Source organism: Aythya fuligula, chromosome 1 (genome assembly GCF_009819795.1).
Source record: "Aythya fuligula isolate bAytFul2 chromosome 1, bAytFul2.pri, whole genome shotgun sequence".
Lineage (NCBI taxonomy): Eukaryota > Metazoa > Chordata > Aves > Anseriformes > Anatidae > Aythya > Aythya fuligula.
In genome coordinates this window covers 81,897,471-81,916,689 of record NC_045559.1, presented here as the reverse complement: position 1 = coordinate 81,916,689, position 19,219 = coordinate 81,897,471, and the positions used below count along the sequence as shown (strand labels likewise).

At 41.3% G+C, this 19,219-nt stretch overlaps 1 protein-coding gene across 6 annotated transcripts in view; it reads right to left on the bottom strand.

Moving 5' to 3' along the window:
- EPHB6 (EPH receptor B6) overlaps positions 1–19,219 on the bottom strand; it is an 84,075-nt gene that overhangs the window by 52,369 nt on the left and 12,487 nt on the right. For 5 of the 6 annotated variants that reach the window (XM_032207596.1, XM_032207613.1, XM_032207606.1 and 2 more), the window contains exons 2-4: positions 13,812–14,009; positions 4,496–4,560; positions 3,113–3,809 (exon numbers count right to left, since the gene is read on the bottom strand). In XM_032207596.1, the coding sequence (XP_032063487.1) occupies positions 3,113–3,809; positions 4,496–4,560; positions 13,812–13,905 (856 nt within the window). In that variant the 5' untranslated portion in view covers positions 13,906–14,009. Of the gene's footprint in view, positions 1–3,112; positions 3,810–4,495; positions 4,561–13,811; positions 14,010–14,141; positions 14,185–19,219 lie in introns of those variants that run through there. The other variant, XM_032207622.1, reaches the window with a different exon arrangement.

Sequence of the window (19,219 nt, the reverse complement as noted above, 5' to 3'; positions counted from 1 at the left end):
CATTATTTCAATTGTAATCCTTAAAATATTTGTTCATTCTTATATATGTTCAGCTCCTGCAATAACAGGCTGCAGAGGAGTATCAGCATTCATTGAAGACTAGAAAAAATGGAACCTTCAAGAATATAGAAAAAAAAATCCTCATTTTTATTTGGCAAGCCTAATTTCAATATTTTTGGAGTACTTATGACTACTGTCTGATACTGAATTATTGACAGGCAGTTTACCTGGATTTTGGAATAGTCACACTACTGATAAAGACAACAGTGCTAGAGCCATATAGAGATGCTATATGACTGGCTGAGCTTTCTGTCACAGGAGCAGCACTGTATGAATGTAGTGACGTTTCTTTCAGGATGAGCAAAATCAAAAGGCACACATTTTAATTGTTCTCAAAGAATAAACAATAAAAAGTACTAACCAACTTCCTTTCATAAGTGTCCAACATTCATTTCATAAGTGTCTAGCACAATTAGCTGTGTTTTAATAATGTTATTTTGCATAATCCCAATCACTTAATGAAACAGGAATTAGGTAACACACTGACAACCATTAACTACCCACTGCATTTGAACTCAGTGTTAACCAAAATGTTTGTACTCTCAATGTCCTAGACAAACTCTTGAATAAGTTACAATCCAACATTAAAATTGTGTCTGCAGCTGAAGCTGGGTTCCACATTAGATATAATTTTTAGAATACTAACTGTGGTGCAGCAACATTTTACATTATTAAGAACCCGAATATCAAAAACAAGGAAGCTCCACAATAACATTATACAAAAAATTATATAAGTAACATAAGCAGCATTTTGGTTTAATAGATTGTCTTAAGGTTGAGGTGGGAAGACATTCATGACAATCATGACTTTCAGATTCATGTCGTGGTTTTGGCTGGGATAGAGTCAATTGTCTTTGTAGGAACTCATACCATGCTGTGTTTTGGATTTTTGATGAAAAGTGGTGATAACACACTGATGTTCTTAGTTGTTGCAGATCAGTGCTTACACAGAGACAAGGACTTTTCTGAATCTTATGCTGCCCTGACAGCTAGGAGACTGGAGGTATGCAAGAAGTTGGAAGGGACACTGCCAGGACAGCTGACCCAAACTGAATAGAGATATTCCATACCATATGACATCAAGCTCAACAATAAAAGCTGGAGTAAAGAAGGAGGAGGAGTGGTAATGGTGTTTGGAGTAATGGCATTTTTCTTCCCAATAAACCATTATGCATGATGAGCCCTGCCTTCCTGGGCATGGCTGAACACCTGCCTGCCAATGGGAAGCGGCAAATGAATTCCTTCTTTTGTTTTGTTTGCATGCATGGCTTTTGCTTTACCTAGTCAACTACCTTTATCTCAATCTACAAATTCTTGCACTTCTACCTTTCTGTTTATCTCCCCCAGCCCACCTGGAGACAGTGCATGAGTGGTTGTGTGGTACTTAGCTGCCTGCCAGGGTAAAAACACAACAGTCCTTTTTGATGCCCAATGTAGAACTCAAAGGTTCCGAGATGATGACAGGTTTGATTACAGTATGCAAGAGCAAATTTTAGATATTACAGCTGTTTAGCTTCTAATTGGCAGGTTCCTATAATTGCCACAGAGCTTGCTTGCTGTATGTTAGAGTCTAGTGTTTGTTATTGGTTGCTTTTGCTTCTTTCACATGCTCTACTCCTTATTATCTTGTTTTCTGTACTTGGGAGCATTTTGATAAGAACTGTGGACATGTGCCTGGGCTAGCAGATGACCAGGGCATCACTGCTGTTCCTATGCTCCTGTACTGAACAGGCTGGAACTCCAGACTGAACATGAGTCAGATGGATTTGTGGATGAATCCACATGGGACCACATACATCCCAAAGCATCTCTGGCCACAGATAAGTCCACTCTGGAGCAAAGTACACTTTGAAGCATCTGTGGCCACAGAGAAATCTGTGCCACAGCAGGTACACCTTACAGTGTCTCTGTCCATGGAGAAGGCCATGCCAGAATACTTCGGAGTGCCTGTGGCCGTGGATAATACCACAACACAGCAGGTATCTGTCTGAAGGGACCTCTGGTCTAAAGGGACAAGCAGTGGAGATTGTGATGGATATACCTTTAAATTGTTGTAGCCCATGATCTGAGTTGCATGTTATAAGGAGTCCTATAGAAGGAAACACTCAAAACAATGGAGGACAAGCCTTACAAGACAGTACAAGTACAGCAGTGACCCAACCTGAGCTGGCTTTGGCATCCAGTAACTTCACACAACACACCATCTCTCCTGTCCCAGAGTGACCATCATAACAGTCAAGGAGTAAAAGATCTCAGTGGACATTTTATTAACATTTTACGGACATTCCATATGTGGTGATTAATGAGGATGTATTGGGAAGTGTGTGACCTGAGCATGACACAGGTGGTATGGAATTAAATGTCATGACAGTTTGGCAAGACTTTGGCCAAATACCTTTATTGGGTGATAGGCAATTTATTTTACTTCCTCCTACAAGTATTTCACACAAAGTAGCATTGGCCTCAAGACAGAGAGCACATTAGAAGTCTAATGATAATACCATTATCACTGTTCCTTACTGAATCAGACTCACAGACCCCAGCTCCATGCTCCCTGTTCCATGACCAGGTTGCTGCTATTTCCCCTTTCCTTTCTGACCACTATTTTCAGTAGCACTAGCAAGAGGGCCCAAGCTAGTTAAGATGCTAGAGTGTATTAGATCTGGTGTCAGCTCTGCTCCATGTGGCATCTCTCCTTCAATACTGTTACACATCGGTAAAGAAGTGGAACTACATTTTAGTTGGTTAGTTACAACTTCTCATTTTTCAGACAGAACCCAAAAGGCAGCTTGAACAAAGGCCTGAATGGAGTTTCCAGACATGTTCTTAGCACCAACAAGTGGTCCCTCCAATAGTAGTCTGAGAAACTGGAAGCATAAAGAGAAGAGACTGCTAGTAAACACTTTCTTAGACATTATTGATGAGAATTATCTCATCTCATAGCTCTGTGAACTTCCAAATATGCAAACAAACTCCCAGGCAAATGCCAAATATGCAAACACAGGACCAACAAAGTGACCAACAAAGTGGGGTAGAAAAAAAAGCCTCTCACCTTGGCAGGCTCGTTCATCATCAACAGGTTGGTAGCCAGCCTTGCAGGTGCATCGTCCAATGGCCACCATCCACTCCCCTTCTCCATTGCAGTGCAATCGAACACCTGAAGACCCAGTTGTGTTTGTCTCTTCAGCATTTGCTACACATTTCCCTGGTGACTCCACCAGTGAGGTTCTTTCCCCTCCAGCAAAAGTTTCAGGGAAAGAGGCAAATCCTTTCACTACAGCTGGGCACTTATAGAAAAAGACCTGGACTGCCACCAGGGACATGCAGGCTCCTGAGTCCTGGAAGGCCAGGTAAAAGCCATGCTTAGTGAGTGGCCCAAAGCTGCGTACTTTAATATTCATCTTTACCACCTTCCCAGTGCTGTCCACCTGGGAAAAGCTTTCATCAGCTGCAATAGTATCCACCTTGGTCCAGGGGCCTTCACGCCATTCTGGCAGTTCCTGAGAGGCAATGTCGGCATCTGACTGGTGGTAATAGAGTGTGAAAGTCTCCTTGCAAGAAGAGGCCACAGTGCGCATGCTGGCACAGTCCCTCACTGAAAAACGGAGGCGGACATGGACTCGGTGAGCTCCACGTCGTTCTATGAAACGAGTACGCAACCAGTTATTCTGACCTGGTTCACCCACATTGCAGACTTCAAAGGTTCGGATCGGGCGCTTCTTGTCATCCAGGACACTTACTTCATCCCACTATAATGGATGTATGGAAGAGAAAAAGAAGAAGAAATAGTATAAAAAATAGGGATTCAGTGTTCAACTGTGCCAGAAACACAGGATGGGCTTTCTTCCCTTCCTTTTTTTCTTTCTTTGTTATGTTTATGACAAGATTTGAGCCTGCTGCTGTCATGTGCAGCACAGCACTACAGACAGAACAAAGTATTACCTTGTAAAGAAAAGCTTCTAAAGCCTGTAAGAAAGAACTGTGGCAAGACATAACTCATACAAAACTCATACAGCACTGAGTATCTTTAAGTCACAAAGTCACACCTTTCCACACTACTTCCCTATCTCTTATATCCACAGACATGCACAACACAAGTAAGACAGAGGAACAAGAGACCACTTTTTGAAGAAAACATTAAAGCAGAAGTCCCTCCTACACAACTCCACCACAGTTAGTCTGTGTAGAGGGTTGGCTAGAGATCTTATAAATATTTTTGAAGGAGGGGGTAAGGAAGAAGGTAAGGAAGAGGCAATAGTATTATATCAACTATCCTCTTCTCTTCTGGTTCTGAGCAACAGACTATGTTCAAATTGTTCTTATGTCCAAAAATATAAACCAAGCCTCATTGGCTCCAGTCTCCTTTTCTTTATCAACTGCATGCACATCATCCCAGCAGAGGTAAGGTCAAGGAATGGACAAGAGAAATGCTTACCCCATCAGAAGGGTGAGTGGTCCAGCCAATCTCTGAGGTTTCTCCAGTTGTATCCAGAAGTATTTCTGTTTATATTTAAAAAGATTAAATAAAAAAGTACTTTGTGCTCTTCTGAGTCAGGCAAAAATCTTATCTGTCCCTCACAAGATTGTCTTTGAAAAAAAAAACAAAAACAAAAAAAAACAACTTTTGTAGAGGGCTTCCACACACCCAGAATATACATTCATATTTTGAGATTAAATACAATAGGCTACATCTATACTAGGAAACTAAGCAAGACCAAGACAGAGGCGCAGGGAATATGATCATGCTTATGCCATCATTAGTAAGTTGTTCTGAAATATTCTTGCCAGACAAAACCTCTCCCAGGCAAAGTTTAAGTATACTCACAGCACTAAACAATTATCATAATGAGCAGTAATGGTGAGGGCACCCTGACATCAAGCCATTGACTACAACTCCAGCAAATTCCTTATCCACCTAGTGGTCCATCCATCAAGTCATGTCTCTCCAATTTAGAGACAAGGATGTTGTGTAGTACAGTGTCAAATGCTTTGCACAAGTCCAGGTAGATGATATCAGTTGCTCTTACTTTATCCATGAACACTGCAACCCCATTGCAGAAGGCCACCAAACTGTCAAGCAAAATTTTCCCTTAGAGAAGCTATGGTGGCTGTCACCAATCACCTCTTTGTTTTCCATATGCTTTGACAAAATTTCCCAGCACATCTGCTTCACGATCTTGCCAGACACAGAGGTGAGACTGGCTGGCCTGTAGTTCCCCAGATTTTCATTTTTTTCCCTTTTTAAAAATGGGAATTATGTTTCCCCTTTTCCAGTCTGTGAGAACTTTACCAAAATGCCACGACTTCTCAAATATGAAGGATAGTGGCTTAGCAACTCCATCCACCAGCTCTCTCAAGATCCTTGGATGCATTCATCAGGTCCTATTCTACCACACACTTCCCTGAAGAAGACAAAGTATGCTCTCCTGAAGTCCAGTTCAGCGAGCTTGCTGGGCACCCTCCTTGCTGCCCTAAGGATCTTGAAGCCTACCACTTCATGGTCACTGCAGCCAAGGCTGTCTTGAACTTCACATTCCTCACAAGCCCCTCCTTGTTGGTGAGAATGAGGTCCAGAATAATAGCACCTCTCCTCCTTGGCTCCTTTATCACCTGGAGAAGGAAGTTATCATCAACATATTCCAGGAATGTCCTGGATTGCTTATGCCCTGCTTTATTGTCCCTCCAACAAATATCATGGTTGCTGAAGTCTTCCATGAGGACCAGGGCTTGTGAATGTGAGGCTGCTCCTATTTGTATAGAGGGACTCATCTGATTGGTCATCCTGGTTGAGTGACTTGTTAGAGACCCCCACCAAAATATCACTTGTCCCTGTCCTCCCTTTAATCCTGACCCATAAGCTCTTGTTCACCTTCTCATCCATCCTTCGGCGCAGCTCCATGCACTCCAGCTGCTCACTGACATAGAGGGTGACACCCCCTCCTCATCTCCCCTGCCTGTCCTTCCTGAAGAACCTGTATCCTTCTATTCCAACACTCCATTCCAACACTTAGAGCCATCCCACCATGTCTCTGTGATACCAGTAAGATCATAGTCTTGCAGGCATGTGTATGTCTGTAACTCCTCATTTATTCCCTGTGTTATGTGCCTTTGCATAGAGGCATTTGAGTTGGGCCCCTGATGAAGCTGACTTACTGGTTGGGGTGGCTGAAATTCCTTCATGATGCTCTTTGGGTGCTCTCCTGCTGATCTGTGATCCTTCTCTAGGCTCTGGGCATCTATTGTTGGCACTAGCATCAAACTGGTAGGAGTTGGATGGATTGAGGTTATCCTCCTCTAGCAACTTTAGTTTAAAGCCCTCTTCGCCAGCTTGACAAGCCTGTGACTGAAGATCTTTTCCCCTCCTGTTGCAGATAGACACCATCATCCCCAAGTAGATGAGGTTTCTCAAAGTGAGTCCCATGGTCTGAGTAGATAAACCTGTGGCTGTGATACCAGCAGCCCTGTAACTGTTTTGATTTGCCAGATTTGACTGGCTCTCTCAAATCCCCTTCTTTTCACCAGGAGGATTGATGAAAAAATACCTGTGCTCCAGAGTCCTTTACCGCTGCCACCAGTGCTCTGTTATCCCTCTTGGTACTTATCAGACTTCTGGTTGTTATCACTGGTGCCCATGTGAAACAACAACAGCTGTATCAGGGGGCTGTATGAGGTTTGGTAGTCTCTGAGTGACATTCCTTTTAAAAGCCTGTGAAGCAACACACCTCTCTAGAGAATGCATCAGGTTGGCAAATGGGTGCCTCTGTACCTCTCAGAAAAGAGTGACTTACTGCTATCACCCTTTGTCTTTTCTTAGTTGCTTTGGTTGTTATTCAGGAGCAGATTGGGTTGGCTTAGTCAGCTCCAGCATTTCTCCTTATGTGACAGGTCTTTCCTCATCAGTCTGCAGACTGGTGAAGCGGTTCTGCAACGGCACACCTTGCTTCAGGGGAAGTCTCTTCCTCCTGCTGCTCCTTGCTATTGCAAGCTTCAATTTTTCTGTGTTTTTGGCCCTACTCCCTTCAGTGTGTGCCGGTGGGGGAGTTTTTGGCTCTTTGGCCGTGGGCTGTGGGTCCACTGTAGACTGTGTTCAATCTAACTCCATCTCAGCCTTCCTAATGTTATGCAGTCTTCTCACTGCCTCCTGCAGTTCAGCCACCTACTGCAGGAGGTCCTCCACCTGGGCACACCTTCTGCATGCAGGTCTGCTCCCTGTCCCTGCCCCAGGAAAAAGGTCTAAGCACTCACTGCAGTCTGAGCACAGCAGACTCTTGCTTCAGCAGCTCTGTCTGGGTAAAGGCTTTGGCCACTGCTGTGGTAGATTGTGCAGATGCTCCAGACAGAGAGCTGCAGTCTTTGCTCTCCGACAAAGTCCACCACTGTACTTTGAAAGTCTGGTAGGATGAGTGCCCTTGACCAGTGCAGATTTGATATAAAACAGTTCCAGTCGCTGGGTTATGTGTACTCCAAGTACCCCACTTAGCCAGTGGAACAGCCCTTCTTTGAAAGGGAAGAAAACATCAGAAAGGGCAGAGTAAACCCATCCTAAGGTAAACATGATCAAGTGGTCATGGTTAATCAGGCCTCAGGTTTCAGCATGGGCCAGAACTTATGTTTCCTATATTCCTACATGAGATCTTATATTTCTTAGGCTTTCCTGAGGAGCAGCTGCAGTTCCCAACTTCAAAAGCAGTGCAAAACATCCCAGACAAATTGCCAGAAATAGGAAGACCAGTTGCCAGTGGTGTTCCCCAGGGTTCGGTGTTGGGGCCAATCCTCTTTAATATCTTTATTGATTATGGCCTCCAACTAGACTTTGCACTCCTGATCACCATGCTCTGGGAACAGCTAGCTGTTCAGCCAGTTTTCAGTCTACCTCACTGTCATCCCATAGAGCCCATATGCTCACAGCTTGTCTATGAGGATCATATAGGAGACAGTCCAGGAAGACAACAACCATGACTTCCCTCATCTACCAGGCCAGTCTTTTCATTGCAGAAACTTGTTGGTCAAGCATGATTTCCTCTTGCTGAAGCCATGCTGACTACTCCAGATGACTTTCTTCTCCTTCATTAGCCTGGAAATGGCTTCCAGAATTAGCAGCTCCATTGCCTTCCTCAGGATCAAAGTGAGGCTGGCCAACCTGAAGTCCTTCTTCTTGCCCTTCTTGAACACAGGAGCGACATTTGCTTTCTTCCAGTCTTTGAGCACTTCTCCCAGTTACCATGATTGATCAAATATTACTGAGAGCGGCCTTGCAATGACATCTGCTATGTCCCTCAGCACTCATAGGTACATCCCATCAGAGCCAATAGACTTCTGAAGGTCCAGTTTGCCTAAGTACTCCCTGATCTGATTCTCCTACACCAAGGGTACGTCTTCCTTGCTCCAGCCTTTCCCCAGGCTCTTTGGGACTCCTGAAGGCTGGTCTTGCTGGTAAAGACTGAGTCAAAGAATGCATTCAGTACATCAGCTTTTTCCACATCCTCTGTTACCAGATCCCCCATCTCATTCACCCACATATTTCCTAGTCTTCATTTTGTCACCAATGTACTTACAGAAGCTTTTCATATTGTCTTTGGTGTCCCTGACCAGATTCAATTCCATTTGGGCTTTAGCTTTTTTAACTTAATTCCTTGGACAATGTCTCTGTATTCCTTCCACACCACCTTTCTTCCATCCTCTACAGGCTTTCTAATTGTGTTAGAGTTTCTCCAAAAGCTCCTTGTTCATCCATACAGGCTTTTTTGCCTGACTTCCTATTCATTGGGAAGGAGTACCCTTGAGCTTGGAGGAGGTGATCCTTAAATATTAACCAAATTTCTTGGGCCCCTCTTCTCTCCATGGCATTATCCAACTGGACTCTTCAAAGAATATCCTTGAAGAGTGTGGTAGTTTTACTCAGCTCAGAAGCTGAGCTCCACTACAAATGCTCTCTCACTCCCCCTGCTCAAAGGGACAGAGGGAAAAAGTACAATGGAAGGGGCTCAAGGGTTGAGATAAAGACAGGGAGATCACTCAACAATTATTGTCAAGGCCAAAACAGACTCAGCACAGGGAGATTAATGCAATTTATTAACTATTACTAACAAGCTAGAGCACTGAGAAACTAAAAACAAACTAAAAACACTTTCCCCCCACGCACCTTCTTCTACCTCCACCCCACAAGTGGCGAAGGGGAACAGAGCAGAGAACAGGGCCTGTGGTCAGTCTATGATGCTTCGTAACTGCCGCTCCTTCACAGTTACTCTCTTCCCCTGCTCCAGCATGGGGTCCCTCCCACGAGATGCTGTTCTTCCCAAACTGATCTGTACTGGGTTTGTGTGGCAAGGTTTTGGTAGTGGGGGGCTGAAGGGGTGGCCTCTGTGAGAAGAATCCAGGAGCTGCCCCATGCTAGATAACAGCTAGTTTCAGCTGACTCCAGAGGAACCTGCTGCTGGCCAGAGCTAAGCCAAGAAGTGATGTTTGTGCCTCTGTGAGAGCAGATTTAAGAAAGGGAAAAAAACTGCTGGGGAACAGCAGCTGGGAGAGTAAGGAGTGTGAAACAGTCCTGCAGACACCAAGGTCAGTGCAGCAGGAGGGCAGGAGGTGCTGCAGGTGCTGCAGCTGCAGTTCCCCTGTGGCCTGTGGAAAGGCCCCTGGTGGAGCTGGCTGTCCCCCTGCAGCCCATGGGTCCCACATGGAGCAGATCTCCACGCTGCAGCCTGTGGAGGAGCCCCCGGTGGAGCAGGTGGATGTGGCCTGGAGGAGGCTGCAGCCCATGGAGAGCCCCCGCAGGAGCAGGCCCTAGGCCGGAGCTGCAGCATGTGGAGAGGAGCCCATGCAGGAGCAGGGAGCCTGGGATGAGCTGCTGCCCGTGGGGTCCCGTGCTGGAGCAGTTTGCTCCCAAGAGATGGACCCCGTGGTATGCATCGATAATGGAGCAGTTCTTGAAGAACTGTTCGGTGCTGCCTTATCTAACATGGGGTAGCTTCTGGACTCTTCTCACAGAGTCCACCCCTGCACACTCAACACATCTTTATGTAAAAAGCAAGGATCTGATCATCAAACATAAAAGAAGGCTTTAGAAGCATGAATCTAAATGAGAAAGCAAATATGAGCTTGTGTCTACTAACTTTAGAAATATTCTGATAGGTTGTTCTGAAAGTCTGAAGTTCAGCCCAAGACTTCAGATTTGCAGAACTGCCATTACTTATCAGTAATTTGAATCTGCAACACTCCAGTCATGGGAGCCATCCACCACTTCTCCGATTCCAATAAGGTCATAGCCCTGCAACTGTGCACACATCTCTAACTCATAATTTATTCTATATACTGTATGCCTTGGTACACAGGCACTTAAGAGAGGCACCCCAATGTGTTGCATTCTTTAAAAGGGTCTGAGGGATTTCTGAAAAATGTTCCTTATAGGAACTTTCTTGCCTAAAAGCAAGTGCTGGAGGTGACCCCACATAAGACTTATTTTGTTGATTTTGTGATTCCTTCCCTGTCATACCACTGCATGTCCTTTGTTCACTGCCTCACAGGGCTGCTGGTTGCTCTCTCCCTCGCATGTGATTCCTTGTTTAAAGCCTTCCTTTTGAGATCAGCCATCCTTTTTTTCAGAAAATATCTTTGCTCAGTTTAGTGAGGTTGATCCTATCTCTGCCAAGCATTTCTTACTCCAAAGATTACCTTTGAGGAAAAAAAATAATGTTTTCCTTCACTTCATGTCAAGTCATTTTGAGCAATCTAAGCTATTTTCAATAAACCAAGTTATCAACCAGTTAGTAGAAAAGGTAGGGGAAAAATTAAATAAGAATACCTGATCTCACAACTTTTTGTGGCCATATTCCCTTCTGCTAAGGAGGTACACTAATGTGAAAAGTTGTTAGCAAAGCAGCACAATTAACCTCTCTCTGTCTTGAACTTCCAGAAAACATTTAGAAAGACTGTCCAGCCATTCCACAGGCTGGACCATTTGCTGTAAAACAGACATAGTCATTCATATGCAGAACACACCATTCTTTTTGCACATATTTAATGAGTTCTGCAAAATGAGCTACACTTGTGTTTATAGCTGTACGCATTTATAACTCTGTTGAAACAAAAGTAACATTCCACAGAAAATTTAACTCTGTCTTAGTAAGAGCTATTTAATTAGAAAGTTTTGACTTGCTCTCCTACATTTTGACTGTAGCCCATCAGGCGTTCTGAAATTCTATGCTACCCTACCTTTTATGATTAATAAAGTTAACTTGCCAAAAATCTTACATGACAAACTGTAAACAATAATAACATACATACATAGCTACTGACAGAAATATAATTTCTGTGCATTTTTAGTTAAGGATTTTTCAAAAACAAGGAAAAAATCTTTTTATCATCCAGTGTGTAGCTTAAAAATAATGCTTCCCAAATTAAAACCTCAAAAACTTTTGAAGTGCTATAAACATTGGTAAACACAATCTTAATGAGAACCATTGTGCAATCTTGTTTCCTTTTAAAAAGTTGAAACAATAAGTTTACAAATGCCTTCTGTTTCCAAAACAGTTTTGCCTTATGCTTCCCATGCAGATTGTTCTGTACTCTAAAAATCATGTCTGGAAAATTTTGGACAGACGCTATATTCTATGACTGTATCAAATGAATTCAGCCTGATAATTCCTTTTTATGCATTAAAAAAACCACACCACCACCAAGAATAAAATCATTCTAAATTGCATATAAGAACTTCTTCTGAGGAGTCTTAAAGTTCCATTAGGTCTTGTAAAAGGGTACTGCCTTCATTATATTTCAAAAGCATTTTGCCTAAAAAGTGTTTGCTCTCTTTAGGATGTATAGAAAAACAGTGTGAATAATTTGGCTATTTTTCTATTCCACTCTCCAGCTTCTCCTTTTATTTCTTAACCATTTATATCAAGGTTTTAACGATATTGTTTTTCCACTGATAGAAAATTTTAAACATTAGTTTGAAACAAAAATGCTGATAAAAACTTGAAGAAAAATTATCTTAATTGATTTTACCTACTCAGTCAATCCTCTTCTGCTAGTGATGAGTCATATTTTAGTTATGATTTAAAACTTTTATTTTTCTTTTTTTCCTTTTTTTTTTTTTTTTTGGTAGGTTTCTTAAAGACAGAAGGGCTTTTTCAACTAAACCTCTAATCTGAAGTTTCAGGTTTCTACTATATATAATCATGAGTTACAAAATGGCCATGGCTCTTTTCCTTCTTATGGATAACTGCAGCAAAACTTTTTTACATGTCACTCATCACTTACTGTCCTTCCCCTAATGTATATAATTCTTTGTGTTTTGACCAAAACAAAATTACTTACATCTGTGATACTAATTAGCTTTGGGGAGTAATCCTAGTTCTAAATAACACTGTCACTACACAAGGTCTGTCTCCCTGACTGCACTGAGTTGCATTTCAGCTCCTGAGCAGCTGTACTTCTCCATAGGCAGAATTTTACTGTCTTATTCTGATACAAAACATTTAAATCATGTGATCTGCGTGGTTGTATCAAAGAGCATTTTCAAAATTCTTTCATGACTAGAAACTTTCAGGGAGATCACTGAATTCTGAAAATGTTTCTACAGGCGTCCACTGAATTACTTCATATTTGGGGAAGAAGGACATTTTCCCCACCTTCTGTATCTCATTTACACAAAGGAATAACAACTCTTAAAGTACTTAATTTAAATATCATTAATGAACGGTTTCAGAGACTTAGGTATTAGTGTACAATGTTACATCAATTATTTTCCCTCTGAACTTCCCTCACTCAATTCCACTATGCTCTTCTCCCCTCCTATTAAGTGAAAGAATGCTTTCCTCTTCACTATTAAATAGAAAAATCATTTTTTTTTTCTTTCCATTCTTCACTCACTTTTTCTTGCATCTCCCACAGTTCTTTTTTTCCCTCGCTCCAGGTCTTTCCTGTCCTGTCTCCCTTTGATTCCCCTTCTCTCCTCTCCTTTTTCAGAGGCTTTCATGTATGCGAGATGAACATTCAGCACAATGCAGTGCAGTTCAGTGAACAAGTGTAGCTGCAAGGATATTTCTTTGAACAAACAAGAGGATGGTTTACAATATCTCTGCCCTTCTCCAAATCACTCTCATAGCTGCCATCTCATCTCCTGTTCTCATTATCCTCCCTCCTATCACCTGTTCTTTCTTATCCTCTTTTCTTGGCCTTTCTTCTCCCCTTCCTGTCTTTACTCTATCATCTCATCACTGCTCTGTCTCCTTGCCTCCTCCTCTGCTGGCTCAATCCAAACTGCCTCTTCTTGTTAATGCAAAGTATTCTCTCCATGTCTGTTACATAGGACAAGTTGTTCAGATGGTGGAGGCAAAAATTCCTGTAGCCCACTGGATGCTGCCTTGTAAGACAGCATAAACCTTTAGAGACTTTCTCAAAACAAACATGGTGCAAAAACGTTAACACAGGAATCAAATACATACAAAGCATAAACAAGCTTATTCACGGGGCACGAAGTTTAGTATTTGAGAATGTCACTCCTGAAACAGACAATAGAAGTATCCATTAACGGGACTAGTTCTTCATATGAGGTGTTGTTGCCTGTTACACTAGAAACAATATTAGTATCTTTTATATCTCAGGAGACAGTGTAACCATCAAAAAACACAAAGGCATTTGCTTAATGCTTATCTTTACTGTGATAAGCATGCTGGAGAACACACTTTTATTTTTTTTTCCTCTGGAGAAAAACCTGTTAAGTTCTTGCATTTCATAAAATCTACTCTTACCTTCCAGAGAGGTGACTAGATGAAAGAAGCAGACCATCCAGAGCCAACCCATTCCCAACACTCTTCTTGCATTGATGCCAGCATTAGAATCCATGAAGATTCTCTGTAGTTCCCACCATCTCTAATAGACACTCTTGAAATGTTCAGAGGTTGCTTGAAGTGTTTCAGTATCAAAGCATAGGCCTTCACACAGTAATGCTGGTTAAGGACAGAGAGAAGGTAGAAACAGAAATGAGGTCACAATAATATAGACCTGGCAGTTTTTATACACCTACTCATTTACTACTTCAGAGGTATAGGTGAAGAGAGTTGCAAAGACACAATATGTACCATGTTTCCATAGCATTCACTCCTCAGCCTTCAATCCCAGTTGTTTTGTACACTGCTAGTGAACACAGATTCTGAGACATTCATGGCATCGGTGAGAGTGGGGTTCCCAGATCATTGTTAATTTCTCACACAGTATAGGCTGCTTTAAGTCCTGACCCTTTGCGTCTTTGGCAACATCCTTTGGAAGGTCTCTATTCCAATTCCCTTGCATTGTTTCCAAATTCTGTCTCATAATTACATTTCACTTTTGACAGTAGCCATGACAGGAGTTTTCACCATTTGTGACAATTCAAATCTGCACTGCTGACACACTTTGATGCTAAAAGTAACTACATTTCAGATGCAGACAATTGTCCATGTAAAGATTGTGCTGCACCACACTACAGAAGCTGGACAGTACTATTCCCACAAATGTGTTGCAGGTGAGGAAGCAAATACTGTGCTTTTTAAGGTCAAACAGGGAGTCTGCATTACTGCCAAAAAAAATGAACAAAATTCCAAATTTATTATCTAAGGAAAAAAGCAAACAAAACAAACAAACAAACAAACAAAACAAAAAACAAAAAACAAAAAAAAAAAAAAAAACACACACAAAAAAAAAAAAAAACACCACTACTAAGAACCTGACATCAAGGCATCAAGGCCATTGTCACAGTTTGGAAACAGCACAGAGCCTAATCCAGCACTACATTAAATCAACCCAATATAATAATTTTGCTAAGGAAGGTGTTTCTGGCCTCATCCGCCCAGTTCTTGTACCACAAAAGAAACCTCATGGTACAATGTAGGTTACATGCAAAGAACAGTATGTTTTTTTTTCTTTATGTGCTCTTTGTGCAGAGCACTGAAAACACTTCAGGGAGACACTGAAGCATGGCTAAGGAGGAAAAAAAAATGTCTCAGGCAATATAGAGAAGAAATGGCTCAGTAACTTGGCTGAAATAGGGGACAGAAGAGCTGTAATTTAAAGGGACAGCCTCACTGCAATTATCTGAAAACCCAGAAAAGGGAAAATTGAGCAATTTTAGAGTAGCATAGAACTAGCAGCCTGGGAAGCATGAGATGAAGCAATGGAGTGGAATTTCATTTGCTTTGCTAAAGAGGGGCAGAAATTACTGGACAAAATGTGATAGTTCTGTCTTACACTGTCCCTGATGAGAAACTTAAAAAACTAAAATAAATAAACAAAAGACAGTAAAATGTGACTGAGGAAAAATGAAGATTAAAAAAAAAGAAGATAGCAGTAATACAGGAATCAGTTTAGGAAAGATGTAGACAGCACAGAAGAAAAACACCACACATGAAACTGAAAAGGAGAAAATTTCAGGTTGAACGATGAGCATACCCTTTCTTACAGAAAGAAGCATATAGCAGCATTCTCCAGGTAAAGGGCTGAAGACTATTGCTTGAGACAAGAAGGGATCTGGGGGTGCTAATCAACAGATGGTTCAACACAAGTCAGCAGTGTGCCCTGGCAGCCAAGAGGGCAAAACATTTTGTGTTGCCTTTAACATAGCATAGCTAGCCCGTCTACAACAGGCATCTGCTTTATTTAGTGCTGGTGCATCCTCACCTAGAACATTGTGTGCAGTTCTGAGCTCCACAATACAAAAAGGATATTAAGATACTTGAAAGCATCCAGAAGAGGTCAACAAAGCAGGTAAAAGGATTGGAAAGCATGTCCTATGAGGAGAAGCTGAGCGCAATTGAGTTGTCTAGTTTGGATTAAAGGAAGCTAAGAGGTTACCCTATTGCTCTCTACAGCTGCCTGAGCAGGGGAAGTAGAGATGGAGGTGCCAATCTCTTCTCCTTGATAACAAATAATAGGGCATGCAAGAATGACACAAAGCTGAGCCAGGGGAGGTTCCAACTGGATATTAGGAAAATTTTCTTTAACATAAAGGTGGTCAAATACTGGAACAGGCTTCTTAGTGAGTTATTGATGCCCCATGGATGTCAGTGTTCAAGAAGCATTAAGATAACACCTTCAATAGCAAGCTTTAACTTTTGGTTAGCCCTCAAAGTGTCAGGCAGTTATATGGATTTGTGCAGTCACTTATCCTGCAGTACCCCAATGACATACGCCTTGAGTCTTGATGACGTGGTCATGCAAATGGCCCATCTAGGAGGGATTTCCTCAGAAACGACTGTCTTTTCTTCTGGGTTTATCTGACCCTCTGAGACTTATGAAGAACAGTCACAACTAGAGATACTGTACTGTTTCACCCCTGGCCACAGGATCTACTGAATCTAAGCTTTGAAGAAAAACCCTCACTTTCTAATCCTTTTGATTAAACCCATAAATCGCAGACCTTCATTGAAGTATAGTCCAGCTTAGTAGGTTACAGCTTGTAACTACAGATCAGTAAACAGTACACACTACCACTCTAACAGACACCACCTGCAAAACATGCATAAAAATGGCAGTTAAATATGCACCTGAAACATGCTTCTATCTGGGTTCTACAGAATGAATTTGGACATGCCTTTAGTATTAAGAAAAAAGCAAGATTATTCAAGCATTTCAAAAGCCCTCTAAAGAAGAGATGAGGGCCTGATAGGTTCTTCCTATCCAGAAATGGAATGTATCTGTTTCTTTGAGCTCTTTATTTCACAAAAAGTAAGAGACCAAAACAGAGGCAGCAGGGAGAACTGCCAGTCCTGTAGTCCCCAATTACTACAGGAGACCGAAGGGTCAGTTCCATTATTCCATTTTATGAAAGCTGACAGGAGTTTGATCCACTACTCCGAAGAGGTTATCATCCTGCATTACTTTGCAGAAATCCCACCTCTAAAATTGGTCCAAGTAGCTTATTCACTGGAGCCAAATGTAAACAATGGGTCTGTCCACACAGTGAAGGAACTGTCCATTCTTAATCTAGAGTTATTTTCTTGACGGTCTTCCTTACTGGAAGAACACTTATGTGTTCAGATAAGCAGTCAGCAGAATAACTATTCTTCATGATTTAGTGCAAACCATGTTTCAGAACACAAGAATGAACACTGAAGCAGATCAACAGTCTATCTAACACAGTTTTCTATGTGCCTCGAGTGGCAGGAAGAGATTTAGAGCCAGCTTGCAAGCTTGGCCTCTCTCCGTTGCATTCAGCTACTACTTCTCTAGCATCCACAAAACTACAGTTGCTAAATGGTAGACACCAAACCATTCCTTCTAATATATCTGTATGAATTTATCTAATCCCAATTTTGAAAAATTGCTGATACTCTGTACATGCTTCTATGGCAACAGATTTGAAAATGTATCTATCCCTTTGCAACAAACTACTTTTACGTATTTTAAATTGATCTACCAATAGGAGCTGAGAACCTAATAATGTGAGATTTTTTTTTTTTTTTTTTTTTTTTTCTGTTCCCATTCTTCCTAACTGTCCCAAGAGCTTTTCTAGATCATCTTGTTTTGTCCCACTGGAAAAATGCTTCTTCCTTAACTGACTCCTCTAAGCCGGTATCACAGTAGAAATATTTATATCGGCATAACTTCCCTCTGCTACACTTTATTCAACAAATGTCCCTCACATTTGTCATACTTCTACATAAAAATCATCTAGATGCAAAGGAAATGCAACTTCAAAAATTCTTCAGGGTAAAGCAAATACCTTAAAAATTTTGGTAGCAGTCTTTTTCTTTTATCCTTTTGCACATTTTGCACTGTGACTCATAACAGCATAATATTATCTCTCAGTGAGGAGATAAATAAACACAATCATGGAGAGTCAATAAACTACTGCATCAATTAATTTATAGTACACACACTCATTCATCATATTTAGGTAGAGAAGAGTACAAGAAGTGAAGCTAACACTTCTTCCCATTCATGTAAAATGGGAAATCATGATAGTGTCATACATCAAGTCAAAGGCCTATCCCTCTACCCCCAGATCTCTCCTACTACAACTACTTCTTTAACAATTAGATGCCCTTGTGTCTATGGTCATGCACCTCACTATGAAAAACTTATCCATCCAGCTCACAACGCTGTTGTGAAAAGCTGTCAATTCTTCACAACTGTGTTGCCTGTGCAACACTTTGTGCATGACATAGTACTGCTTACCTTCGTTCTGTGACCATAATTACAGTAACTGCTATTCATGGAAATCTTTCTACATCTCAAACAGGAAGTGAATAGGGGTACAGCAACACATTATTTGTCACCCAGGGTTCTAGTATTTTGAAATTAATGTGATTTTCTACAAAAGTCATCACTGGTGCACACATAGCAGCACAGAGGATGTTTAATTCAATTTATAAATCATTTCAATAGTTCTTATATATCATTTTATCCTCTTCTTGAAATTATTTTGATGACAACAAAGTATTTTTAAGATATCTGAGAGAAGAATGGAATTTGTTACAGACTCTTGTGGGGTTTTAATCATACATGCAATTTATTAATTTACGTTAGAGATAAAAGTTCTAGGTGTTAATGTATAACTAATCTTGAAATTATTTCTCATATTTCTCATATCAATGAAATATTTCCTCTAGCTGGTTTGATCAAGCCTAAAAAACTGGCTAGAAGGTTTCACCTTGATCTGCAATGGAATGGGGCTGTGTCTACATCTTTTGGGATTCTTTAGTTTTCAAGAAGCCAAAGGTTGATATTGAATGCTATCCAAAGACAGCAATTTAATTCCTTGTTTGCCATTGAAATATCAGTAGTCTTGAAGCTGAACTTCTGTGCTCTGACTATACATTTCCTATGGGGATCCAATCCAAGAACTTTCATAGGCCTTAAAGTAAATGGATTTTATTATTATTATTATTTTTATTAAGCTCCTGAGGCTTGGATTTACCCCATCAAATTGGATGTACAAATTACGAGCATCATTCCTCAAACAATATCTAGAGTAAGCAGACTGAGCTCAAATATCTCTATCAGATATCTAATATGTCCACTAAGTAAAAAGCGAGCTATGCATAGCTCAACTCTCCCCAGCAGGCTTCTCAACCTAAAGTTATCTGGGGAGTTATCTGTGAAGTCTTGCAACCTGTCCCATACACAGAATTGACATATTACATATTTCTTTAGCTAACCACATAGCTTTCCTTCAAATCTC